Source organism: Oncorhynchus mykiss, chromosome 9, assembly GCF_013265735.2.
Source record: "Oncorhynchus mykiss isolate Arlee chromosome 9, USDA_OmykA_1.1, whole genome shotgun sequence".
In the NCBI taxonomy this organism is placed as follows: domain Eukaryota; kingdom Metazoa; phylum Chordata; class Actinopteri; order Salmoniformes; family Salmonidae; genus Oncorhynchus; species Oncorhynchus mykiss.
Window position 1 is genome coordinate 72,272,090 of NC_048573.1, and position 27,338 is coordinate 72,299,427.

General features: G+C 41.3%; 1 protein-coding gene across 1 annotated transcript in view; it reads left to right on the forward strand.

Annotated features, from left to right (window-relative positions):
• LOC110532811 (AMP deaminase 2) overlaps positions 1–27,338 on the forward strand; it is a 70,274-nt gene that overhangs the window by 42,141 nt on the left and 795 nt on the right. The window contains exons 3-18 of the mRNA XM_036988940.1: positions 4,002–4,126; positions 4,281–4,411; positions 5,037–5,105; positions 5,548–5,659; positions 5,879–6,065; positions 9,508–9,655; positions 10,277–10,366; positions 12,862–12,991; positions 13,861–14,055; positions 18,048–18,179; positions 18,364–18,527; positions 18,956–19,082; positions 19,548–19,711; positions 22,144–22,264; positions 23,121–23,294; positions 23,647–23,757. Of these exons, the coding sequence (XP_036844835.1) occupies positions 4,002–4,126; positions 4,281–4,411; positions 5,037–5,105; positions 5,548–5,659; positions 5,879–6,065; positions 9,508–9,655; positions 10,277–10,366; positions 12,862–12,991; positions 13,861–14,055; positions 18,048–18,179; positions 18,364–18,527; positions 18,956–19,082; positions 19,548–19,711; positions 22,144–22,264; positions 23,121–23,294; positions 23,647–23,757 (2,180 nt within the window). The remainder of the gene's footprint in view (positions 1–4,001; positions 4,127–4,280; positions 4,412–5,036; positions 5,106–5,547; positions 5,660–5,878; positions 6,066–9,507; positions 9,656–10,276; positions 10,367–12,861; positions 12,992–13,860; positions 14,056–18,047; positions 18,180–18,363; positions 18,528–18,955; positions 19,083–19,547; positions 19,712–22,143; positions 22,265–23,120; positions 23,295–23,646; positions 23,758–27,338) is intronic.

Genomic DNA, 27,338 nt, shown 5'->3' on the forward strand with positions numbered 1-27,338 from the left:
CTCCTCTCTCCCTCACCCTCTCTCTCTCTCTCTCCTATCTCCCTCACCCTCTCTCTCTCCTCTCTCCCTCACCCTCTGCTACCCTGTAGCCAGAAAGTGACTTGTGTAATATTCCGGTAGGAATATAATCCTCCCCCCGGAGTAGAAACTGGTGCATTGTGGTAGTCTTAGCTGCACAAGTCTATGGCATCAGTAATCTCTTTGCTATCAAAACCAAAATAAATATTTTGATGTCTGAATTACAGCTGTACAGAACCTTTGGGAAGATTTAAACTTGGTTAAAGGTTCTCTAGTGTCCGTGAGTTATTTACTCTAAAAAATAAGAACCTAACAACAGGAAGCGACGACCCTTCCCTTTTGACCTTTACTCTCCTTAGTATCAGTTCTTAGTATCAGAGGGTTTTCATTTAATCGTCATCCCTCCCTGAGGACTGTTGACGACCTTAACACGAACTTCGGGTGAGATAGAAGAGAGAGGTCAGGTCAGTTCTCAGGTGTGCTTTTTAAATGTGAGCGTTTGGCTTGAACCAGAGAACATCCCTGGTTCGGAGGAAAAGAGCCCAATGAAGGTTAGGGTTAGGACCGACTATGTTCCAATTCTATGTATTGTTCTTATGCATTGGATGGGAAGTCAATTAGAAAAGGAATACCATAACACCTCCTTGTCAAGCCTCACCTACAATTGAATCCAACAAAATAATGGAGAAGTGACCATGTGTTCATATATAATATAGAAATGTTCTGTACTATTTTCCCATAGTCTCTCATGACAGACTGTGGAACTTTAATCTACCAAATGGACTAGTTGGCCAGAACACATGCAAGATATGTTTCTGGCCACCAATGTTATGTTCCACACTCTACTCAAGACATGTTTCTGGCCAACAATGTTATGTTCTACACTCTACTCAAGATATGTTTCTGGCCACCAATGTTATGTTCCACACTCTACTCAAGATATGTTTCTGGGCACCAATGTTTTGTATTAACTGGAGACATGATTGACTGATTGTCCTAGTCAAAGATTTTGCAGGGGGCATTGCTGTGTTTCCGGGTCAAATCTAAGCTATTGGTAAATCTGAGATTTGATTACCTGAGGTTCCATACAGTACAATCAGAATCTATGATCCGTACAGATTATTGTCATGATACCATGTCTCTTCCAACTGTGTCCCTGTAGAGCCATAATGGATGCTACCCTGTAGAGCCATAATGGATGCTACCCTGTAGAGCCATAATGGATGCTACCCTGTAGAGCCATAATGGATGCTACCTTGTAGAGCCATAATGGAGGCTACCCGGTAGAGCCATAATGGATGCTACCCTGTAGAGCCATAATGGATGCTACCCTGTAGAGCCATAATGGATGCTACCCTGTAGAGCCATAATGGATGCTACCCTGTAGAGCCATAATGGAGGCTACCCGGTAGAGCCATAATGGATGATACCCTGTAGAGCCATAATGGATGCTACCCTGTAGAGCCATAATGGATGCTACCCTGTAGAGCCATAATGGATTCTACCCTGTAGAGCCATAATGGATGCTACCCGGTAGAGCCATAATGGATGCTACCCTGTAGAGCCATAATGGATGCTACCCTGTAGAGCCATAATGGAGGCTACCCGGTAGAGCCATAATGGATGCTACCCTGTAGAGCCATAATGGATGCTACCCTGTAGAGCCATAATGGATGCTACCCTGTAGAGCCATAATGGATTCTACCCTGTAGAGCCATAATGGATGCTACCCGGTAGAGCCATAATGGATGCTACCCTGTAGAGCCAAGGACAAAATGTAGCACCGTGTGAAACGTACCTGCTGGGGACGAGTTTCTCCTTGGTGTGTGTTGTGTGGATGGGGAGTTACGTAACCGTAATCCGATACATACAGGCCCATAAGTCTTAGCGCTGCTATTATTGCCACTGGAAGCATACTGCCCTCCACACACACGCAGAGGTAACTGTCAAAATAAAGGAAACACCAACATAAAGTGTCTTAATAGGGCGTTGGGGGTCATCACGAGCCAGAACAGTTTCAACGCACCTTGGTATAGATCTCGAGTCCCACGGTATCTGTCATTCTGCCCCTGAACAAGGCTGTTAACCCACTGTTCCCCGGTAGGCTGTCATTATAAATACCATATCCATCTGTCTGTCGGGCTGTCTGTCTGTCTGGCTGTCTGGCTGTCTGTCTGGCTGTCTGTCTGGCGGGCTGTCTGTCGGGCTGTCTGTCTGGCTGGTTGTCTGACTGTCTGTCTGTCTGTCTGGCTGGCTGGCTGGCTGGCTGTCTGGCTCTCTGTCTGTCTGTTGGGCTGTCTGTCTGGCTGTCTGTCTGTCTCTCTGTCTGTCTGGTAGGCTGTCTATCTGGCTGTCTGGCTATCTATCTGGATGTCTGGCTGTGCTGTGCTGTCTGTCTGTCTGGCTGGCTGTCTGTATGTCTGGCTCTCTGTCTGTCTGGCGAGCTGTATGGCTGTCTGTTGGGCTGTCTATCTAGCTGTCTCTCTGGCTGGCTGTCTGTCGGGCTGGCTGTCTGGCTATCTATCTGGATGTCTGGCTGTGCTGTGCTGTCTGGCTGTCTGGCTGTCTGTTGGTCAGGCTGGCTGGCTGTCTGGACGTCTGAACTGTTTTCAACCATGTTGAATTCACATGTTCCTACATCAGATATCTTTCCATCCTAGCTTGTACTGTTCAATGAGCCCCTTGGCCCAGGTCTTGTAACTGTAGTTAGAATGTTATTGTTTTTCTTGCGACTGCATTTGCTTAATTAATCAACATGGAGACATTGAATCCCGTGCTGGCAACACGGCCAGTGTACTGTTGATGGGATTCAGGCTCCACCTGAATGGTCCATTGTGTCTGGAGGCAGAAACAGCGGCTGAGTTCAGACCTCCAGCACTGGGGCTGGGTTACTGTTTTGGCTCTGCTCTGTATATTGTCCTGACCGTCGTCAGGCTGAGAGTAACAAGCGTATGTGGCTTCTGTGCCTTCCAGGTTTATGAACTGTGGAGTAGTAGCTTAGTAAAAAAGGGGAAAGAAACCTGATCTTGGAAACGTCTGATTTGACACGGTGCAGATCGGCATCACAATCTCTCTCGCTCTATCTCCTTCCTCTCTCTCTCTCTTTATCACTCTCTATCTCTCTCGCTCTATCTCTCTCTCTCGCTCTATCTCCTTCCTCTCTCTATCTCTCTCTCTCTTTATCACTCTCTATCTCTCTCGCTCTATCTCCTTCCTCTCTCTATCTCTCTATCTCCTTCCTCTCTCTATCTCTCTCTCTCTTTATCACTCTCTATCTCTCTCTCTCTATCTCTCTCTCTCTTTATCACTCTCTATCTCTCTCTCTCTTTATCACTCTCTATCTCTCTCTCTTTATCACTCTCTATCTCTCTCTCTTTATCACTCTCTATCTCTCTCTCTTTGTCACTCTCTATCTCTCTCGCTCTATCTCCTTCCTCTCTCTATCTCTCTCTCTCTTTATCACTCTCTATCTCTCTCTCTTTATCACTCTCTCTCTCTCTTTATCACTCTCTATCTCTCTCTCTTTATCACTCTCTATCTCTCTCTCTCTCTTTATCTCTCTCTCTTTATCACTCTCTATCTCTCTCTCTTTATCACTCTCTATCTCTCTCTCTTTATCACTCTCTATCTCTCTCTCTCTTTATCACTCTCTATCTCTTTCTCTTTATCACTCTCTATCTCTCTCTCTTTATCACTCTATCTCTCTCTCTTTATCACTCTCTATCTCTCTCTCTCTTTATCACTCTCTATCTCTCTCTCTTTATCACTCTCTATCTCTCTCTCTCTCTTTATCTCTCTCTCTCTTTATCACTTTCTATCTCTCTCTCTCTCTCTCTCTCTCTCTCTCTCTCTCTCTCTCTGTCCTTCCTTCCTTCCTTCCATCTCTCTCTCCTTCCTGTCTCTCCTTCCTCTCTCTCTCTCTCTCTCTCTCTCTCCCTCCCTCCCTCTCCCACTTTCTCCCTCCTCTCTCTCTCTCTCTCTAGTTGACCGTCGTGGTGCCCGCCACTTCCTGACTTCCCAGCATTCTTTGCCAGGGATCCCCGTGGTGCTGAAACAGACAATTGACCTACGCACCTCCATGGACGGCAAGTACAAGGAAATTGCTGAGGTAAGTGAGATAGAAATAATGGAATTTGTGATCATTTAACAAGTCAATTCCAGCCACACAGGTGGATAAATTGAATTGAAAATCGTTAATAACAAAAATGTAACTTATTTCCAAACAAGCTCTAAACAATCTACTCTCTCTGTTCTCCATGTAGGAGCTGTTCTCTCGCAGTTTAGCAGAGCGTGATACGCTCAGCGCCCCTTATGAGTTCCCTGAGGACAGTCCCATAGAACAGCTGGAGGAGAGACGACAACGACTAGAGAGACAGATCAGCCAGGATGTCAAGTAAGAGAGGGAGGGAGGGAGGGAGGGAGACAGAGAGGAAGGGAGGGAGGGAGGGAGGGAGCGAGACAGAGAGGAAGGGCGGGGGAGGGAGGGAGACAGAGAGGAAGGGCGGGGGAGGGAGGGAGACAGAGAGGAAGGGCGGGGGAGGGAGGTAGAGGGAGGGAGGGAGGGAGACAGAGAGGAAGGGCGGGGGAGGGAGGGAGGGAGGGAGGGAGGGAGGGAGGGAGGGAGGAAGGGCGGGGGAGGGAGGGAGAGGGAGGGAGGGAGGGAGACAGAGAGGAAGGGCGGGGGAGGGAGGGAGGCAGAGAGGAAGGGCGGGGGAGGGAGAGGGAGGGAGAGGGAGGGAGGGAGGGAGACAGAGAGGAAGGGCGGGAGAGGGAGGGAGACAGAGAGGAAGGGCGGGGGAGGGAGGGAGGGAGGGAGGGAGGGAGGGAGGGAGGGAGGGAGGGAGAGAGGAAGGGCGGGAGAGGGAGGGATGGAGACAGAGAGGAAGGGCGGGGGAGGAAGAGGGAGAGAAGAGAGAGAGAAAGGAGAGAGAGAATTAGTAGTCAGCAACAAGTCATTGTGGATCCCAATGGGATCATGTTGAAGTCTCTAAAAAAGCTTTTCATTATGTCTTCCACAGGTTTGAGCCAAATATCCTTCTGCGAGCCAAACAGGAGTTAATGAAGACTGACAGCGCTACTGACCTAGAGTGAGTACAGTAAGGACACTCGCGTTAGCTCCGCTAGCTACTGACCTAGAGTGAGTACAGTAAGGGCACTCGCATTAGCTCTGCTAGCCAATGCATTGGCTTTAGCTCAGCAGGCTAACAGAGTCTTGTGGCATGCAGAGTATCCTGGTCGGTCACATATAGTTTATCTCTCATACAGTTTAGCAGTCTAGGCTTTAGCTCAGCTGGCTAACACAGTCTTGTCTATGAACCGTTTCTCTTCCCCTATCACTCTCATATTCAACTCTGGTCCTCGGAGACAGTCCACATTTTATTTTTTTTATTCTAGCCCTCTAATCAGGGGATGATTTAGACCTGGGACACCAGGTGGGCGCAATTAATTATCAGGTAGAACAGATATGCAGTGGTCTCCAGACCTCGTGGAGTAACACTTGAGTACACCTGGCCTATCGTCTTGTGTTAGATACCTGAAGGAGCAGAGCCAGGCATTCATGGACCTGTACCCCAAGGAGAAAGAACGGGAAGGAGAGAAGGAGTACCAGCGCGTCGCCATCTCTGGAGAGGAGAAATGTGGGGTAGGTCACAGAAATATCCCCCCCAAAAAAAACCTCCATACCATATCCTGCTGTAGGGCCTTTGAGCAAGTCACTTAGCTAACCTCTAAAAACTGTTCCAGTGGCAGCTCATGGGTGTGGGTTGAAAAGGAAAAAAAAAAAATGATTACAATGTAAAATAAAGTATTATAAGGTCCAATGGCTAACCTGTTCCCTCTCTCCCCGCCCCCTTCTCTCCAGGTTCCCTTCACAGACCTGCTGGATGCTGCTAAGTGTGTAGTGAAGGCCTTGTTCATCAGGGAGAAGTACATCGGCCTGTCCATGCAGAGCTTCTGTCGGACCACAGCCAGCTACCTGGAGAAGCTCAGTGACAGACCTCTAGATATGGGCATATACGAGGAGATCCCGGAGACCTCTGTTACTGCAGGTAGAGAAGACAGACAGAGAAACACAGACAGACAGACAGGCAGACAGGCGGACAGACACACAGAGAAACACAGGCAGACAGACAGGCAGACAGACACACAGAGAAACACAGGCAGACAGACAGGCAGACAGGCACGCAGAGAAACACAGGCAGACAGACAGGCAGACAGGCACGCAGAGTAACACAGGCAGACAGACAGGCACACAGGCACGCTCACAACACCTAGCGCAGACTGTGTGCACACTGGGAGAATTTTCATCATTGAAATTCAACATTTGAAACCACACACTGTCAAAGGTTAATCTGCTGTTAGCACAACTTCAAATGGCTCTCAGCCAATGATTTTGCCTCTTCAGGACTTGCAGTTTCATAAATATCAATCAAAGTAATTTTCACACTCCATCTGCTCTACCACCTAGAGACCAGTGGGATAATTATCCCCATTGACATGCAGTGTGGACATCGGCATGGCGATGGCATTCCAACCCGTCTGCAGGGATTAGAACCACAGCAAGAAGAAGAAGAAGTTCTGTGTCTGACAGACTAATAACTTTAATTCTATTATATACTGAACAAAAAAATATATACGCAACATGTATTTCATGAGCTGAAATAAAAGATCCCCGAAATGTTCCATACGCACAAAAAAAAACAGATTTCTCTAAAATGTTGTGCACACATTAGTTTACATCCCTGTTTGTGAGCGTTTCACCTTTGCCAAGATAATAAATTCACCTGACAGGTGTGGCATATCAAGAAGATGATTAAACAACATGATCATTGCACAGGTGCACCTTGTGCTGGGGCCATTAAAAGGCCACTCTAAAATGTACAGTTTTGTCATACAACACAATGCCACAGGTGTCTCTAATTTTGAGGGAGCGTGCAATTGGCATGCTGACTGCAGGAATGTCCAACAGAGCTTTTGCCAGAGAATTTTATGTTAATTTATCTACCATAAGCCGCCTCCAACGTCATTTTAGAGAATTTGGCAGTACATGCCAGCCCAGGACCTCCACATCCGGCTTCTTCACCTGTGGGATCAACTGAGGCGGGGGAAGGGGGAGTATTGCTGAGGATTATTTCTGTCTGTAATAAAGCCCTTTTGTGGGGGGAAACAAATTCTAATTGGCTGATCCTGGCTCACCAGTGGGTGGACCTGCCTCCCAATTGGGGGAGCCTATGCCCACCCATGGCTGTACCCCTGCCCAGTCAGGTGAAATCCATAGATTAGGTCCTAATGAATTTATTTAAATTGATTTCCTTCTATGAACTGTAACTTAGTAAAATCTTTGAAATTGTTGCATGTTGCATTTTACAGTTGAAATCGGAAGTTTACATAAATTTAGGTTGGAGTCATTAAAACTAGTTTTTCAACCACTCCAAAAATGTTGCCGCAAAAAGTTGATTAGGACTTAACACAAGTCATTTTTTCAACAATTATTTACAGACAGATTATTTCACTTATAATTCACTGTATCACAATTCCAGTGGGTCAGAAGTTTATTTCAAGGTCAACTTTCAAACTCAGTGCATCTTTGCTTGACATCAGGGGAAAATCAAAAGAAATCAGCCAAGACCTCAGAAAAACAATTGATGACCTCCACAACTCTGGTTCATCCTTGGGAGCAATTTCCAAACGCCTGAAGGTACCACGTTCTGAAGGTACCACGTTCTGAAGGTACCACGTTCTGAAGGTACCACGTTCATGTGTACAAACAATAGTACGCAAGTATAAACACCATGGGACCAGGCAGCTGTCATACCGCTTAGGAAGGAGACGCGTTCTGTCTCCTAGAGATGAACGTACTGTTGCGAAAAGTGCAAATCAATCCCAGAACAACAGCAAAGGACCTTATGAAGATGCTGGAGGACACAGGTACAAAAGTATCTATATTCACAGTAAAAACGAGTCCTATATCGACATAACCTGAAAGGCCGCTCAGCAAGGAAGAAGGCACTGCACAAAAACCGCCCTAAAAAAACAGACTATGGTTTGCAACTGCACATGGGGACAGAGATCGTACTTTTGGGAGACACGTCCTCTGGTCTGATGAAACAAAAATAGAACTGTTTGGCCATAATGACCATCGTTATGTTTGGAGGAAAAAGGGGGAGGCTTGAAAGCCGAAGAACACCATCCCAACTGTCAAGCATGTGGGTGGCAGCATCATGTTGTGGATGTGCTTTGCTGCAGGAGGGACTGGTGCACTTCACAAAATAGATGGCATCATGAGGAAAGAAAATGTTGTGGCTATATTGAGGCAACATCTCAAGACATGTCAAGAAGTTAAAGCTTGGTCACAAATGGGTCTTCCAAATGAACAATGACCCCAAGCATACTTCCAAAGTTGTGGCAAAATGGCTTACGGACAAGAAAGTCAAGGTATTGAAGTGGCCATCACAAAGCCCTGACCTCAATCCTATAGAAAAGTTGTGGGCAAAACTGAAAAAGCATGTGTGAGCAAGGAGGCCTACAAACCTGACTCAGTTAAACCTGCTCTGTCAGGAGGAATGGGCCAAACTTATTGTGGGAAGCTTGTGGATGGCTACCCGAAACATTTGACCAAAGTTAAACAATCTAAAGGTAATGCTACCGAATACTAGTTGAGTGTATGTAAACTTCTGACCCACTGGGAATGTGATGAAAGAAATAAAAGCTGAAATAAATTATTCTCTCTTCTATTATTCTGACATTTCACATTCTTAAAATAAAGTGATGATCCTAACTGACCTAAAACAGGGACTTTTGCCATAATGCCATAATTGTGAAAAACTGAGTTTAAATGTATTTGGCTAAGATGTATGTAAACTTCTGACTTCAACTGTATATTTTTGTTCAGTATATTCTTTCTACTCTACTCTATTTTATTTGATTCTATTATATTTAACTATATTCTATTTGATTATATTCTATTTAACTATATTCTATTTGATTATATTCTATTTGATTATTTTATTTGTAATTATATTATATTTGATTGTATTCTATTTGATTATTTTATTTTTAATTATATTCTATTTGATTGTATTCTATTGTACTCTATTCTATTTTCTTATATTCTATTGTACTTTATTCTATTTGATTATTTTCTATTTAATTATTTTCTATTTGATTCTGTTCTATTTAAATATTTTCCATTTGATTCTATTCTATTGTACTATATTATTTTTGATTCTATTCTATTGTACTCTGTTCTATTTGATTCTATTCAATTATATTCTATTTGATTCTATTCTATTGCACTCTATCTTTTTGATTCTATTATATTGTACTATATTCTATTTGATTCTATTCTATTGTACTCTATTCTATTTAAATTCTATTCTATTGTACTATATTCTATTTGATTCTATTCTATTGTAGTCTATTCTATTAGATTATTTTCTATTGAATTCTATTCATTTTGATTCTATTCTATTGTACTCTATTGTATTCTAGATTTAGACCAGACGGTCCATCCTCCCGTCTCCACCACTCACCCTTACGAGAACCAGGAACCTGCCTGTATGCCTCCTGATGTAGGCTATGGCTGCAGGATGGTAAACGGTGTCGTCCACATCTACACTAATAAGGACACAATGGAGAAGTGAGACATTGGTTTCTTCCATTACATCTTTCTCCCACTTGCATTGCTTTGGTAACACTTCACTTAAAACCTGCAGGCGTAAATATTTATATTCTGCTGTGATACGTTATGAGACTTGTCATCAGCATGTAGCAAGGCCGATTTTTATTTAGGAAATTCTAATTTGATTATTGAATTCACATATGAATCTGAGAATTAACATTGAAATAAATGTTTATTTTTAAAAGTTATGGAATAGGATTTTAATTGGAATTAGACTGTTTTAACTTTTTGAATTGGAATTTAATTGAAATTGTCAACACATTTTAATATTTGGAATTGAATTTAATTGGAATATATGGTATTTCCCAGTTAATGGATTTAATGCAGATAGCATACAAAATCGACTGTAGGACTTGTTTTGAATCATTGCAACCTGTATTCCTTTATTTCCAGTATAGCTAGGCTATCTGAACAGTGACATGATCAGCCGGAAAGCCTGCGGGAACTGAATCCGAAGTGGAATTTGTCAAATTGTTGGAAATAATAATGATTTGGGAATTGAATTCTTGGAATTGACCCCTGGCATGTACAGTAGATCATCTTATAATGTCCCTTTTAAAACATGCACTGTGATGTCAGGAGCACAGAGTTGGAGCTTCCTTATCCAGACCTACAGGACTACATCAATGACATGAACGTCATGATGGCTCTCATCATCAACGGACCTGTGTGAGTACTGTACACAGACAGACTCTGTCTTTTATTGATTTACTTCTGTACTGTGTTTTGTTCTCTTGTACACTTTTATTCTTTGTTCGTTTTTTTTTGTCTTTAATGTGTCACTGTAAAGTATTGTTAATGTATTGTTTCACTGTAAAGTGTTGTTGATGTATTGTTTCACTGTAAAGTATTGGTCATGTATTGTTCCACTGTAAAGTATTGGTCATGTATTGTTTCACTGTAAAAGTATTCATCATGTATTGTTCCACTGTAAAGTATTGGTCATGTATTGTTTCACTGTAAAGTATTGGTCATGTATTGTTCCACTGTAAAGTATTGGTCATGTATTGTTTCACTGTAAAGTATTCATCATGTATTGTTCCACTGTAAAGTATTGGTCATGTATTGTTTCACTGTAAAAGTATTGGTCATGTATTGTTCCACTGTAAAGTATTGGTCATGTATTGTTCCACTGTAAAGTATTGGTCATGTATTGTTCCACTGTAAAGTATTGGTCATGTATTGTTTCACTGTAAAGTATTCATCATGTATTGTTCCACTGTAAAGTATTGGTCATGTATTGTTCCACTGTAAAGTATTCATTATGTCTTGTTTCACTGTAAAATTATTAATCATGTATTGTTCCACTGTAAAGTATTGGTCATGTATTGTTTCACTGTAAAAGTATTGGTCATGTATTGTTCCACTGTAAAGTATTCATTATGTCTTGTTTCACTGTAAAATTATTAATCATGTATTGTTCCACTGTAAAGTATTGGTCATGTATTGTTTCACTGTAAAGTATTCATCATGTATTGTTCCACTGTAAAGTATTGGTCATGTATTGTTTCACTGTAAAAGTATTGGTCATGTATTGTTCCACTGTAAAGTATTGGTCATGTATTGTTTCACTGTAAAGTATTCATCATGTATTGTTCCACTGTAAAGTATTGGTCATGTATTGTTTCACTGTAAAAGTATTGGTCATGTATTGTTCCACTGTAAAGTATTCATTATGTCTTGTTTCACTGTACAATTATTAATCATGTATTGTTCCACTGTAAAGTATTCATTATGTCTTGTTTCACTGTACAATTATTAATCATGTATTGTTTCACTGTAAAGTATTCATCATGTATTGTTCCACTGTAAAGTATTGGTCATGTATTGTTTCACTGTAAAAGTATTGGTCATGTATTGTTCCACTGTAAAGTATTGGTCATGTATTGTTCCACTGTAAAGTATTGGTCATGTATTGTTCCACTGTAAAGTATTGGTCATGTATTGTTTCACTGTAAAGTATTCATCATGTATTGTTCCACTGTAAAGTATTGGTCATGTATTGTTCCACTGTAAAGTATTCATTATGTCTTGTTTCACTGTAAAATTATTAATCATGTATTGTTCCACTGTAAAGTATTGGTCATGTATTGTTTCACTGTAAAAGTATTGGTCATGTATTGTTCCACTGTAAAGTATTCATTATGTCTTGTTTCACTGTAAAATTATTAATCATGTATTGTTCCACTGTAAAGTATTGGTCATGTATTGTTTCACTGTAAAGTATTCATCATGTATTGTTCCACTGTAAAGTATTGGTCATGTATTGTTTCACTGTAAAATTATTGGTCATGTATTGTTCCACTGTAAAGTATTGGTCATGTATTGTTTCACTGTAAAGTATTCATCATGTATTGTTTCACTGTAAAGTATTCATCATGTATTGTTCCACTGTAAAGTATTCATCATGTATTGTTCCACTGTAAAGTATTCATCATGCATTGTTCCACTGTAAAGTATTGGTAATGTATTGTTCCACTGTAAAGTATTGGTCATGTATTGTTCCACTGTAAAGTATTGGTCATGTATTGTTCCACTGTAAAGTATTCATCATGTATTGTTCCACTGTAAAGTATTGGTAATGTATTGTTCCACTGTAAAGTATTGGTCATGTATTGTTCCACTGTAAAGTATTGGTCATGTATTGTTCCACTGTAAAGTATTCATCATGTATTGTTCCACTGTAAAGTATTCATCATGTAAAGTATTCATTATGTCTTGTTTCACTGTAAAGTATTCATCATGTAAAGTATTCATTATGTCTTGTTTCACTGTAAAGTATTGGTCATGTATTGTTCCACTGTAAAGTATTGGTCATGTATTGTTCCACTGTAAAGTATTGGTCATGTATTGTTCCACTGTAAAGTATTGGTAATGTATTGTTCCACTGTAAAGTATTGGTCATGTATTGTTCCACTGTAAAGTATTGGTCATGTATTGTTCCACTGTAAAGTATTCATCATGTAAAGTATTGGTCATGTATTGTTCCACTGTAAAGTATTCATCATGAATTGTTCCACTGTAAAGTGTTGTTAATGTATTGTTTCACTGTAAAGTATTGGTCACGTATTGTTTCACTGTAAAGTGTATAGAGATGTTTTTTATGGACCTATAGGCATAACGTATGATTTTATTTGACACAATGTGCTTATTCACTACCACAGGAAGTCGTTCTGTTACCGTCGGTTACAGTACCTGAGTTCTAAGTTCCAGATGCACATCCTGCTGAATGAGATGAAGGAGCTGGCAGCTCAGAAGAAAGTTCCTCATAGAGACTTCTACAACATACGCAAGGTAAGTCCCACGTAACCCTAAACTTAACCCTAAATTTAACCCTAAGTCTAACCCTAAACTTAACCCTAAGTCTAACCCTAAACTTAACACTAAGTCTAACCCTAAACTTAACCCTAAACTTAACACTAAGTCTAACCCTAAACTTAACCCTAAACTTAACCCTAAGTCTAACCCTAAACTTAACCCTAAGTCTAACCCTAAACTTAACCCTAAGTCTAACCCTAAACTTAACCCTAAGTCTAACCTTAAACGTAACCCTAAGTCTAACCCTAAACTTAACACTAAGTCTAACCCTAAACCTGTAACACCAAGAAATCTGCAACGTAAGTTTATCAAAGAGACTTCTCCAATGTATGCAAGGTCCCTCTTAACTCTAAACCTAACCCTAACCCTGAAACACTGGAATGTCTGCAACATATGCAAGGTGAGCATATCACTAATCACTGACTGTGTCTAATGTGGTTTAACCTCATCCCCATGCTCAATTGCTATCACCAGCTGAAGACCAGATTCATTTAGCCTTATTGCAGAGGTTAGTTTATTCTCTGAGGTTAGGTCTACTTCTGATGGTACTATATGCTCCTGGGGAATATTAATCAGAGCAGGAAGGAAGAAACCTTGAATGGAACCACTCTCCTCAGAGCAGGAAGGAAGAAACCTTGAATGGAAGCACTCTCCTCAGAGCAGGAATTAAGAAACCTTGAATGGAACCACTCTACTCAGATCAGGAAGGAAGATACCTTGAATGTAACCACTCTCCTCAGAGCAGGAAGGAAGATACCTTGAATGTAACCACGCTCATCCTCTGGTTGCATCTTGATAAAGTGCCCTAATCCATCTTCTATGTCTGTGATTCCTTGTAAACCCAGGTGGATACCCATATCCACGCCGCATCCTGTATGAACCAGAAACACCTGCTGAGGTTTATCAAGAGGGCCATGAAGAAGTATCCAGGGGAGATTGTGCATGTGGAGAGAGGCAAGGGACAGACGCTCATGGAGGTGTTCGAAACCATGAACCTCACAGCCTTCGACCTGAGTGTGGACACACTGGATATGCATGCTGTAAGTGGTGGTGGGTGAGGGCAACATGGTCTCCGGGTAATTCGTATTATTAATTACGTAAATCGGTGGACTTCATTTAGTATGATATACAATGTTACATTAGGTTGCATTATGAATGGAATTGTGGTTGTACAGTGTCACACCAATTACAGGATGTATATTCGTACCCGGTCTTACAATTGCATACAAGATGGATGAAATGACTTATCATACATCTTGGAGGATGTACAGTACTATACGTCTTTCTCTGAGACCAGGTTGCTTGTTGCACTGTAACAACAAAGGAGAACTACGGGAAATTTACGTTGGCTGTTAGGGGAACTAACAACAAAGGTTAGGATCATTTACTTGAAAGGTTAGGAGAACTAAAACGACAAACTTATGTAGCTGGTTAGGTGACTTGGATTAAGTTTAGAATAAGGGTTAGGGGAAGGGTTAGCTAAAATGCTACAGTTGTCCTGCACAAAACTCGAACACGCAACATTTGGATTGCTAGACTGTCGCAACCAACCTCCCTCATTATGTTTCTATCTAAAGTAATTAGACTAGTAGTAGGTATCATACATATATAAAATAAACTAGTAGTAGGTGTCATACATATATAATATAAACTAGACTAGTAGTAGGTATCATACATATATAATATAAACTAGACTAGTAGTAGGTATCATACATATATAATATAAACTAGACTAGTAGTAGGTATCATACATATATAATATAAACTAGACTAGTAGTAGGTATCATACATATATAATATAAACTAGACTAGTAGTAGGTATCATACATATATAATATAAACTAGACTAGTAGTAGGTATCATACATATATAATATAGACTAGTAGTAGGTATCATACATATATAATATAAACTAGACTAGTAGTAGGTATCATACATATATAATATAAACTAGTAGTAGGTGTCATACATATATAAAATAAACTAGTAGTAGGTATCATACATATATAAAATAAACTAGTAGTAGGTATCATACATATATAATATAAACTAGACTAGTAGTAGGTATCATACATATATAATATAAACTAGACTAGTAGTAGGTATCATACATATATAATATAAACTAGACTAGTAGTAGGTATCATACATATATAATATAAACTAGACTAGTAGTAGGTATCATACATATATAATATAAACTAGACTAGTAGTAGGTATCATACATATATAATATAAACTAGTAGTAGGTATCATACATATATAATATAAACTAGACTAGTAGTAGGTATCATACATATATCATATAAACTAGACTAGTAGTAGGTATCATACATATATAATATAAACTAGACTAGTAGTAGGTATCATACATATATAATATAAACTAGACTAGTAGTAGGTATCATACATATATAATATAAACTAGACTAGTAGTAGGTATCATACATATATAATATAGACTAGTAGTAGGTATCATACATATATAATATAAACTAGACTAGTAGTAGGTATCATACATATACAGTGCCTTGCGAAAGTATTCGGCCCCCTTGAACTTTGCGACCTTTTGCCACATTTCAGGCTTCAAACATAAAGATATAAAACTGTATTTTTTTGTGAAGAATCAACAACAAGTGGGACACAATCATGAAGTGGAACAACATTTATTGGATATTTCAAACTTTTTTAACAAATCAAAAACTGAAAAATTGGGCGTGCAAAATTATTCAGCCCCCTTAAGTTAATACTTTGTAGCGCCACCTTTTGCTGCGATTACAGCTGTAAGTCGCTTGGGGTATGTCTCTATCAGTTTTGCACATCGAGAGACTGAATTTTTTTCCCATTCCTCCTTGCAAAACAGCTCGAGCTCAGTGAGGTTGGATGGAGAGCATTTGTGAACAGCAGTTTTCAGTTCTTTCCACAGATTCTCGATTGGATTCAGGTCTGGACTTTGACTTGGCCATTCTAACACCTGGATATGTTTATTTTTGAACCATTCCATTGTAGATTTTGCTTTATGTTTTGGATCATTGTCTTGTTGGAAGACAAATCTCCGTCCCAGTCTCAGGTCTTTTGCAGACTCCATCAGGTTTTCTTCCAGAATGGTCCTGTATTTGGCTCCATCCATCTTCCCATCAATTTTAACCATCTTCCCTGTCCCTGCTGAAGAAAAGCAGGCCCAAACCATGATGCTGCCACCACCATGTTTGACAGTGGGGATGGTGTGTTCATGGTGATGAGCTGTGTTGCTTTTACGCCAAACATAACGTTTTGCATTGTTGCCAAAAAGTTCAATTTTGGTTTCATCTGACCAGAGCACCTTCTTCCACATGTTTGGTGTGTCTCCCAGGTGGCTTGTGGCAAACTTTAAACGACACTTTTTATGGATATCTTTAAGAAATGGCTTTCTTCTTGCCACTCTTCCATAAAGGCCAGATTTGTGCAATATACGACTGATTGTTGTCCTATGGACAGAGTCTCCCACCTCAGCTGTAGATCTCTGCAGTTCATCCAGAGTGATCATGGGCCTCTTGGCTGCATCTCTGATCAGTCTTCTCCTTGTATGAGCTGAAAGTTTAGAGGGACGGCCAGGTCTTGGTAGATTTGCAGTGGTCTGATACTCCTTCCATTTCAATATTATCGCTTGCACAGTGCTCCTTGGGATGTTTAAAGCTTGGGAAATCTTTTTGTATCCAAATCCGGCTTTAAACTTCTTCACAACAGTATCTCGGACCTGCCTGGTGTGTTCCTTGTTCTTCATGATGCTCTCTGCGCTTTTAAAGGACCTCTGAGACTATCACAGTGCAGGTGCATTTATACGGAGACTTGATTACACACAGGTGGATTGTATTTATCATCATTAGTCATTTAGGTCAACATTGGATCATTCAGAGATCCTCACTGAACTTCTGGAGAGAGTTTGCTGCACTGAAAGTAAAGGGGCTGAATAATTTTGCATGGCCAATTTATCAGTTTTTGATTTGTTAAAAAAGTTTGAAATATCCAATAAATGTCGTTCCACTTCATGATTGTGTCCCACTTGTTGTTGATTCTTCACAAAAAAATACAGTTTTATATCTTTATGTTTGAAGCCTGAAATGTGGCAAAAGGTCGCAAAGTTCAAGGGGGCCGAATACTTTCGCAAGGCACTGTATAATATAAACTAGTAGTAGGTATCACACATATATAATATAAACTAGACTAGTAGTAGGTATCATACATATATAATATAAACTAGACTAGTAGTAGGTATCATACATATATAATATAAACTAGTAGTAGGTATCATACATATATAATATAAACTAGACTAGTAGTAGGTATCATACATATATAATATAGACTAGTAGTTGGTATCATACATATATAATATAAACTAGACTAGTAGTAGGTATCATACATATATAATATAAACTAGACTAGTAGTAGGTATCATACATATATAATATAAACTAGACTAGTAGTAGGTATCATGCGTCTTGGAGGTGCCCAGACATACTTAAAGTATGACTAGAGGGAGAAGACAGAGGGTAAATGTTAATAGTCATTAGTAGCTACGGTCCCTCTCCTTCGTCCTTGCTATTTGTACAAGATTTGGGTTTCAGTTACTATATTAAAAGGGATCTCAGTAGTTGCTAAATCTATATTTTGACTTGTAAATGAATGATATACACCCAATGATTACTGAAGAATAGTATTTATAAATACCTCATGAGCTTAGTTCAACCACATCAGAACTCAAAGAATAATTTTGTTTAATTCCAATGTTTGTAAACAAAGTAAATGCAAACAAACACTACATAGCCTCAAAACATGGTTAAACCTATAATGTTGATATAACGGATGGTCAGTCCTCTTATTCCTAGCTCTGTCTGAGAGTTTTGCTGAGAAATATGGATGAACAGTCGTTCTATTTCCGAGAGCTTTATCGTTGAACTTGCCGATCACCACTGCACTTTGAAGATAGACGACTAGCTGACTTGAAATCTTAACGTTGATCGAGTCTTACTGTCTCCTTTTCTCATCACAGGACCGCAACACTTTCCATCGCTTTGACAAATTCAACGCCAAATACAACCCCATTGGGGAGTCCATCCTGAGAGAGATCTTCATCAAGACAGACAACCACGTGCAGGGGAAATACTTTGGACACATCATCAAGGTGCCTGCTGAATGAGCGCATCATCGATATAGTAAAGTCTCTACTTGTCCAATCAGGGCAAGTGTTTGAATTCTTAGTCCTAGTTCCAGCAGTTGTCTATATAGCTGCGTGTTGTACTGTATTCTAGTAAAGTTGTGCAGTACTTGGCGCCCCCTGCTGACCGGTGTGTGTCTCTGCTCCTCAGGAGGTGATGGCTGACCTGGAGGAGAGTAAATACCAGAACGTGGAGCTGCGTCTGTCCATCTGCGGCCGCTGCAGAGACGAATGGGACAAGCTGGCCCAGTGGGCCGTCAAACACCAAGTCTACTCTAACAACGTACGCTGGCTGGTGCAGGTCCCACGACTCTTGTGAGTACAACTAACCTCTACTCAAGGATAACTCTGTCTTGTGAGTACAACTATTCCTCTATTCAAGGAGAAGTATGTCTTGTGAGTACAACTAACCTCTATTCAAGGAGAACACTGTCTTGTGAGTACAACTAACATCTATTCAAGGAGAACTCTGTCTTGTGAGTACAACTATTCCTCTATTCAAGGAGAACTCTGTCTTGTGAGTACAACTAACCTCAATCAAGGAGAACTCTGTCTTGTGAGTACAACTAATTTCTATTCAAGGAGAACTCTGTCTTGTGAGTACAACTAACCTCTATTCAAGGAGAACTCTGTCTTGTGAGTACAACTAACCTCTATTCAAGGAGAACACAGTCTTGTTTTGGTTTTCCCCTACTTCACTTCCCGCCTCTCTCTGTGTGAGACTTTTGTCTCTCTCTCCACAGTGATGTGTACCACACCAAGAAGCAGCTGTGTAACTTCCAGGAGCTGCTGGATAACATCTTCATGCCTCTGTTCGAGGTCACCATCGACCCCGCCAGGCACCGTGAGCTGCACCTCTTCCTACAGCACGTGAGTAAACAACAAGGTTCAGTGTTACAGAGGACCCTGTATTTGATGACGATATAGAAGAATAAAGGGCTCCCGAATGGCGCAGTGCATCCTCAGTGCTAGAGGCATCACCACAGACCCTGGTTCAAATCCCAGGCCTTATTACAACCCATAGGGCGACGCAAAATTGGCCCAGCGTCGTCTGGGGTAGGGGACGGTTTGGCTGTCGTCATTGTAAAATAAGAATGTCTTCTTAACTGACTTGCCTAGTTAAATAAAGGTTGTTGTTAATGAAAAATAAATAAATAGGCCATAGCAGATGTTTTTATCCAATGTAACGTACATGGATACTTTTTCGTATAGGTGACCCCAGCGGAAATCAAACACACAATCCTAATGATACAAGCTCCCTGCTTTACCCTCTGAGCCACACAGAACCACGATGATGACCATGACAGTGGTGTGTGCATGTCTGTATGTGTTCAGGTGGTGGGCCTCGACAGTGTGGACGACGAGTCTAAACCAGAGCAACACTGCTTCAACATGGAGAGTCCTCTGCCAGTCAACTGGACTGTGGTAGACAACCCTCCTTATGCCTACTACCTGTACTATATGTACGCTAACATGACCGTGCTCAACCACCTGCGCAGGTACGAGACCCCGTGACGCTATACCGTTTACGCTGATTCTGTCATTACATTGACATGTTATCTTATCACTGTAAACGCTTGGCTATGTGTGGGAACAGTAGCTGGATCAGGGCTCTCATAGAGAGCTACCTCTCCTGTAGGTTTTTCAGTCCAACCCTAATCTAGTGGTGTACCTATTTCTAATAATCAGCTGGTTGATAAACTGAATCCGGTTAGTTATAACCACGGATGTATAAAAACCCTAGATTGCTGATGCTATGTATTGGCCAATGAGAGGCTTAGAAGCTACCGGTCGGCCATATTGGCACTCCCCGGAAGAAGCAGTCCACCATAGGAATGAATAGAATTCTACAGTATTTCAATTAAATGTTTCAAGGACAAAAAGTACATGTATTTAAACGCCCACACCAGTAGAAATCTACTTTTTCGAAAGGCGATGACCAAAGGAGATGACCAGAGCTTACCCATGGTGTTGCACAACAATTTCCAGTACCTTCAGAAAGTATTCAAACCCCTTGACTTATTTCACATTTTGTTGTGTTACAACCTGAAGTCAAAATGGAATACATAGATTTTCTAACTCTTTCTATGGCAGATGTATTATTAATGTATTATTTTAAATGTAACCCATATTTAACTAGGCAAGTCGGTTAAGAACCTATTCTTATTTACAATGACTGCCTACACCGGCCAAACCCGGACGACGCTGGGCCAAATGTGCGCCGTCCTATGGGACTCCCAATCACGGCCCGGTTGTGATAAAGCCTGGATTCGAACCTGGAAGTCCGTATTAACACCTAAAGCACTGAGATGCGACCGCTGCGCCACTTGGAATTCTCGGCCACAGTTTATGGAAGATGCCAAAACAGCTGTTTCTGAATAATAAACAATGCCATGCTGGTGGGTGGTAACCTTCAAATAAAACCCAGCCCCGAACGAAACATAGGCTGTAAAGCGTTAGTATGCCATATTATAGGAAAAGACACCGCATTCACTAGGATTTGTACAAAGTGGGCAGTTTGGATTTGTCACTTCTGCTAAGGGGTTCTACTAAGCTATATGGAATTGTTTTAAGATGGTCATACCACCCGTGTAGGTATAAAACATTTAAAAACTATTTGATCAAAAATTGAATATGGTCTTACTGCTATTAGCCCATAGAAACGCATTGAATAATACAGTTATACATGGAATAACATAGTCAGAAAATAAATCTAAGGAAAGTATGTTTTGAAGTGTCTGTCCTATATCTGAGAGAAATAAGAAATCTTATAAATGATTACTATTATTTTATTGTTGAATGACCCTTATACCTTTTTCGTGAAATGACCCTTATACCTTTAGCATGGAATGACCCATATACCTTTAGCGCGGAATGACCCTTATACCTTTTTCACGGAATGACCCTTATACCTTTTTCATGGAATGACCCTTATACCTTTTTCATGGAATGACCCTTTTACCTTTTTCATGGAATGACCCTTATACCTTTTTCATGGAATGACCCTTATACCTTTTTCATGGAATGACCCTTATACCTTTTTCATGGAATGACCCTCATACCTTTATCGTGGAATGACCCTTATACCTTTAGCGCGGAATGACCCTTATAGCTTTTTCGTGAAATGACCCTTATACCTTTTTCATGGAATGACCCTTATACCTTTTTCATGGAATGACCCTTATACCTTTTTCATGGAATGACCCTTATACCTTTTTCATGGAATGACCCTCATACCTTTATCGTGGAATGACCCTTATACCTTTAGCGCGGAATGACCCTTATAGCTTTTTGTGGAATGACCCTTAAACCTTTTATCGTGGAATGACCCTCATACCTTTATCGTGGAATGACCCTCATACCTTTATCGTGGAATGACCCTCATACCTTTATCGTGGAATGACCCTCATACCTTTATCGTGGAATGACCCGTATACCTTCATCGTGGAATGACCCGTATACCTCTTAGCGTGGAATGACCCTTATACTTTCGATTGTCATATTGGTTTGTAGCCCAAACCGTTCGAACCCTGCAGACATTTTTTTGTGAGAAGACTGATTTTTGACAAACATCAAGGTAGCTCGGCCACCTTCCACTGCAGATGAGGAAGGGCCACTGGTGGATACGGTGGATTGAGACACAGCCCATGTAAAAAGCAGATATCTGTAGCTTAAATAGATGGATTTTTGTGGGGGGGGAAAATTCTAATAATCAAATTAGATTTCCATTTGGACACAGACATTGGCTCTTGGAAGATTTATACTGTGTTGCTAGAGTCTTATACAGAACCTCTCTCTCTCTCTGTCTGTGTAGTTGAGTTACAGTATATATGGTTGAATCTCATTAACACCATACCTCTGTGACTGTGTGTACAAGCAATCGATAAATCAATCTATCGATGAATCAATGATATCTCTGTGTGTGTTTTAGGCAGAGAGGTTTCAACACCTTGGTGCTGCGTCCTCACTGTGGGGAGGCGGGGCCTATCCATCACCTGGTGTCGGGTTTCATGCTGTCAGAGAACATCTCCCATGGACTGCTGCTCAGGAAGGTACTGTACACCTTATCCCCTTAGCCCCTAACTCTTATCCCCTAGCCCCTAACTCTTACCCCCTAGCCCCTAAGTCCTGGCACCTATCCCCTAACTAATAGCCCCTAACTACTAGCCCCTAACTACTAGCTCCAAACTACTAGCCCCTAACTACTAGCCCCTAACTACTAGCCCCTAACTACTAGCCCCTAACTCCTAGCACCCAGACCCTAACTGCTAGCCCCTACACCCTAGGTTTCATTGTGTCAGAGAACATCTCCCATGGACTGATGCTCAGGAAGGTAGGCAGGTCCGGAGGCCTCCGTCATCTACACTCTAGTACAGGGGTAATCAACTCTGACCCTACGAGGTCCGGAGGCCTCCGTCATCTACACTCTAGTACAGGGGTAAGCAACTCTGACCCTACGAGGTCCGGAGGCCTCCGTCATCTACACTCTAGTACAGGGGTAATCAACTCTGACCCTACGAGGTCCGGAGGCCTCCGTCATCTACACTCTAGTACAGGGGTAATCAACTCTGACCCTACGAGGTCCAGAGGCCTCAGTCATCTACACTCTAGTACAGGGGTAATTAACTCTTACCCTACGAGGTCCAGCTAGTTTTCTGTTGTACCTGATAATTAATTGCACACGCCTGGTGTCCCAGGTCTAAATGAGTTCCTAATTTGTAGGGAACAATGAAAAACTGCAGTGGAACTGGCTTCAAGGTCCAGAGCTGAGTTTGAGGGCTCTAGTATGATCTTGTGAACAATCTAAGCCTAAATTGTTGTTCTTCTGTATCAAGAATGGTTTCAGTCACATGGGATTACAGACCACAACAGAACATATAACTCCTCCCCTTCTCTTCTCTCCTCCAGGCCCCTGTGCTGCAATACCTGTACTACCTGGCTCAGATCGGCATCGCCATGTCTCCTCTCAGCAACAACAGCCTGTTCCTCAGCTACCACCGTAACCCTCTGCCTGAATATCTGTCCAGAGGACTCATGGTGTCACTGTCCACTGACGACCCTCTACAGTTCCACTTCACTAAGGTTGGTGATGTGACTCGACTGCAAATGACGGAGTGCTCCACACAACATTATGCCTGCATCCTAAATGGCATAGGGCTTTGGTCAAAAAAGAATGCACTATACTGTTTAGGGAAGGGCAGTATACAGTGCCTTCGGAAAGTATTCAGACCACTTGACTTTTTCCACATTTTGTTACGTTACAGCCTTATTCTAAAATGGATTAAATAAATGAAAAATCCTCAGCAATCTAGACACAATAGCCCATAATGACAAAGTGAAAACAGGTTTTTAGCAACGTTTACGTCTGTAAACGGGTTGATTCCAGCCCTACGTCTGTAAATGATTGTCTTGTATCCATACTGTCCCTTTCCAGGAGCCCCTGATGGAGGAGTACAGCATCGCTGCTCAGGTGTGGAAGCTCAGCTCCTGTGACATGTGTGAGCTGGCCAGGAACAGTGTTCTGATGAGCGGTTTCTCCCATAAGGTACCACTGCTGTTCAGAGCAATATCTTCTCTCTACATTACCTACATTGTTATGGATGTATCCAAATAAATGTCACTAGGAAACAGCTTAAACAAATTAAAATGCAGCTACTTTGTTGTTATCCTAGGGGCACTGTTTTGACGTAACTGTAAATTAGTCGTAGTTGGCTAGCTAGCAAGCAAGGGATAAGAACGTTGCCAGCCTGTATGGCAATAGAATATTTAGAATGAACGGCTTGGTCAAACAAAAAGACTTAACGACTGGGTCGCGTTTCTGGCAACCGAACGCATAAAACGAACGACCAGCCAGTGTGGTGGAAAATTGTCCTCGAGTTTCCCTCATAGATTATATTGGTGGCATAACCATAGCAATGATACAACAAATAATATGGACACACACAGTATGTGGTGAATGTCTACTGGTACCCGTAGGTTCGGTCAATGGCTTCCAAACACAGGTCTAATGGCCTCCCGGGACTGGGTAATGACTTCCCTTAGCCTAATACCCTGACCCACACATACAGTAAAACCTATTAAGAAGCATAATGTTACGCCCCTGAAAACAGGGGAGAAATAATCACGAGTGTGATACGGTGTTGTATTCTCAATTCAACGTAGTGTAATGAGAAAAGACCGCGATTTTCCCCAGGAATATGGGTGGAGACCAGAGCAATCGATCTCCGGCTCATAGATTAAGAGCATTTCGTAGATCACAGATTAACACTTTTAGGCACCACAAAATAAAGTAATCAATATAACGTTTACACATTACTCTCACAATTCGTACCCTTTGACAGATTTTAACTTTAACACAATTATATGAATGTTATCAATCTCTATCAACTAATACTGAATGCATCTTTTTAACCTTATATGTTTTAAGATCCTCACAGACTATGAACTTACTAATACTTTTTAATGTATAACAGGCTATGAATATTTCCTTTAACCTGTCACAATAACACATATACTGGAAATACTGAAGATACTGGAAAATCCCCTATACCGGCTTGGGTAGTAACCCTAGGTTTGTGTCGGGACTCATGGAAGGATGAAATGGTATGAGTCAGAAGTTCACATACACTCAATTAGTATTTGGTAGCATTGCCTTTAAACTGTTTAACTTGGGTCAAACGTTTCTGGTAGCCTTCCACAAGCTTCCCGCAATAAGTTGGGTGTATTTTTGGCCCATTCCTCCTGACATTTGACTCCATTTGGAAGACCCATTTGCGACCAAGCTTTAACTTCCTGACTGATGTCTTGAGATGTTGCTTCAATATATAACATACTACCTTCGTCTCTCCCGAGCCCGTACGGGAGTTGTAGCGATGAGACAAGATAGTAGCTACTACAACAATTGGATACCACGAAATTGGGGAGAAAAAAGGGGTAAAATTCAAAAATATATATATATATATATATATATATATATATATATATAACATACTTTTCCTTCCTCATGGTGCCATCTATTTTGTGAAGTGCACCAGTCCATCCTGCAGCAAAGAACCCCTACAACATGATGCTGCCACCCCATGCTTTAAGGTTGGGATGGTGTTCTTCGGCTTGCCTGCCTCCCCCTTCATCCTCCAAACATAACGATGGTCATTATGGGCAAACAGTTCTATTTTTGTTTCATCAGACCAGAGGACATTTCTCCAAAAAGTACAATGTTTGTTCCCATGTGCAGTTGCAAACCGTAGTCTGGCTTTTTTTATGGCGGTTTTGGAGCAGTGGCTTCTTCCTTGCTGAGCGGCCTTTCAGGTTATGTCGATATACTGTAGGTCTCGTTTTACTGTGGATATAGATAATTTAGAACCATTTCCTCCAACATCTTCCCAAGGTCCTTTGCTGTTGTTCTGGGATTGATTTGCACTTTTTGCACCAAAAGACGTTCATCTCCAGGAGACAGAACGCGTCTCCTTCCAGGGCGGTGGTCCCATGGTGTTTATACTTGCGTACTATTGGTTGTACAGGTGAACGTGGTACTTTTAGGTGCTTAGATATTGCTCCCAAGGATGAACCAGACTTGTGGAGGTCTACAACTTGTTTTCTGAGGTCTTGGCTGATTTCTTTAGATTTTCCCATGATGTCAAGCAAAGAGGCACTGAGTTTGAAAGTAGGCCTTGAAATACATCCACAGGTACACCACCGATTGACTAAAATCATGTAAATGAGTCTATCAGAAGCTTCTAAAGAAATTACATCATTATCTGGACTTTACCAAGCTGTTTAAAGGGACAGTCAACTTATTGTATGTAAACTTATGACCCACTGGAATTGTGATTAAGTGAATTATAAGTTAAATAATCTGTCTGTAAACAATTGTTGGAAAAATTACTTGTGTTATGCACAAAGTAGATGTCCTAACCGACTTGCCAAAAATATAGTTTGTTACAAAGAAATTTGTGGAGTGATTGAAAAACAAGTTTTAATGACTCCACCTTAAGTGTATGTAAACTTCCAACTTCAGCTGTATATATATTATTTTTAAGGAACTCATTCTGGCTTTCAACTTAGGCATTGAGCCTGGATGATGAGCAGGATGAGCCTACAGGAAGGGTACCACATGAGGGAGGAGGATGTCTTCCCTGTAATGCACAGCATTGAGATTGCCTGCAATGACAACAAGCTCAGTCTGATGATGCTGTGACACACCGCCCCTGACCATGAAGGACCCTCCACCTTCCAATCGATCCCGCTCCAGAGTACAGGCCTCGGTGTAACGCTCACTCCTTCAACGATAAACGCAAATCCGACCATCACCCCTGGTGAGACAAAACCGCAACTCGTCAATGAAGAGCACTTTTTGCCAGTCCTGTCTGGTCCAGCGAAGGTGTGTTTGTGCCCATAGGCGACGTTGTTGCCGGTGATGTCTGGTGAGGACCTGCCTTACAACAGGCCTACAAGCCCTCAGTCCAGCCTCTCTCAGCCTATTGAGGACAGTCTGAGCACTGATGGAGGGATTGTGCGTTCCTGATGTAACTCAGGCAGTTGTTGTTGCCATCCTGTACCTGTCCCACAGGTGTGATGTTCGGATGTACCGATCCTGTGCAGGTGTTGTTACACGTGGTCTGCCACTGCGAGGACAATCAACTGTCCATCCTGTCTCCCTGTAGCGCTGTCTTAGGCGTCTCACAGAACAGACATTGCAATTTATTGCCCTGGCCACATCTGCAGTCCTCATGCCTCCTTGCAGCATGACTAAGGCACATTCACACAGATGAGCAGGGACCCTGGGCATCTTTCTTTTGGTGTTTTTCAGAGTCAGTAGAAAGGCCTCTTTAGTGTCCTGAGTTTTCATAACTGTGACCTTAATTGCCTAATGTCTGTAAGCTGTTAGTGTCTTAACAACCGTTCCACAGGTGCATGTTCATTAATTGTTTATGGTTCATTGAACAAGCATGGGAAACAGTGTTTAAACCCTTTACAATGAAGATCTGTGAAGTTATTTGGATTTTTATGAATTATCTTTGAAAGACAGGGTGCTGAAAAAGGGCTGTTTCTTTTTTTGATGAGTTTAGTATAATAGCAAGGTGTCATTTTTAATTGGGTAGTGCATCAGCAGTTGTCCTCTTGTCA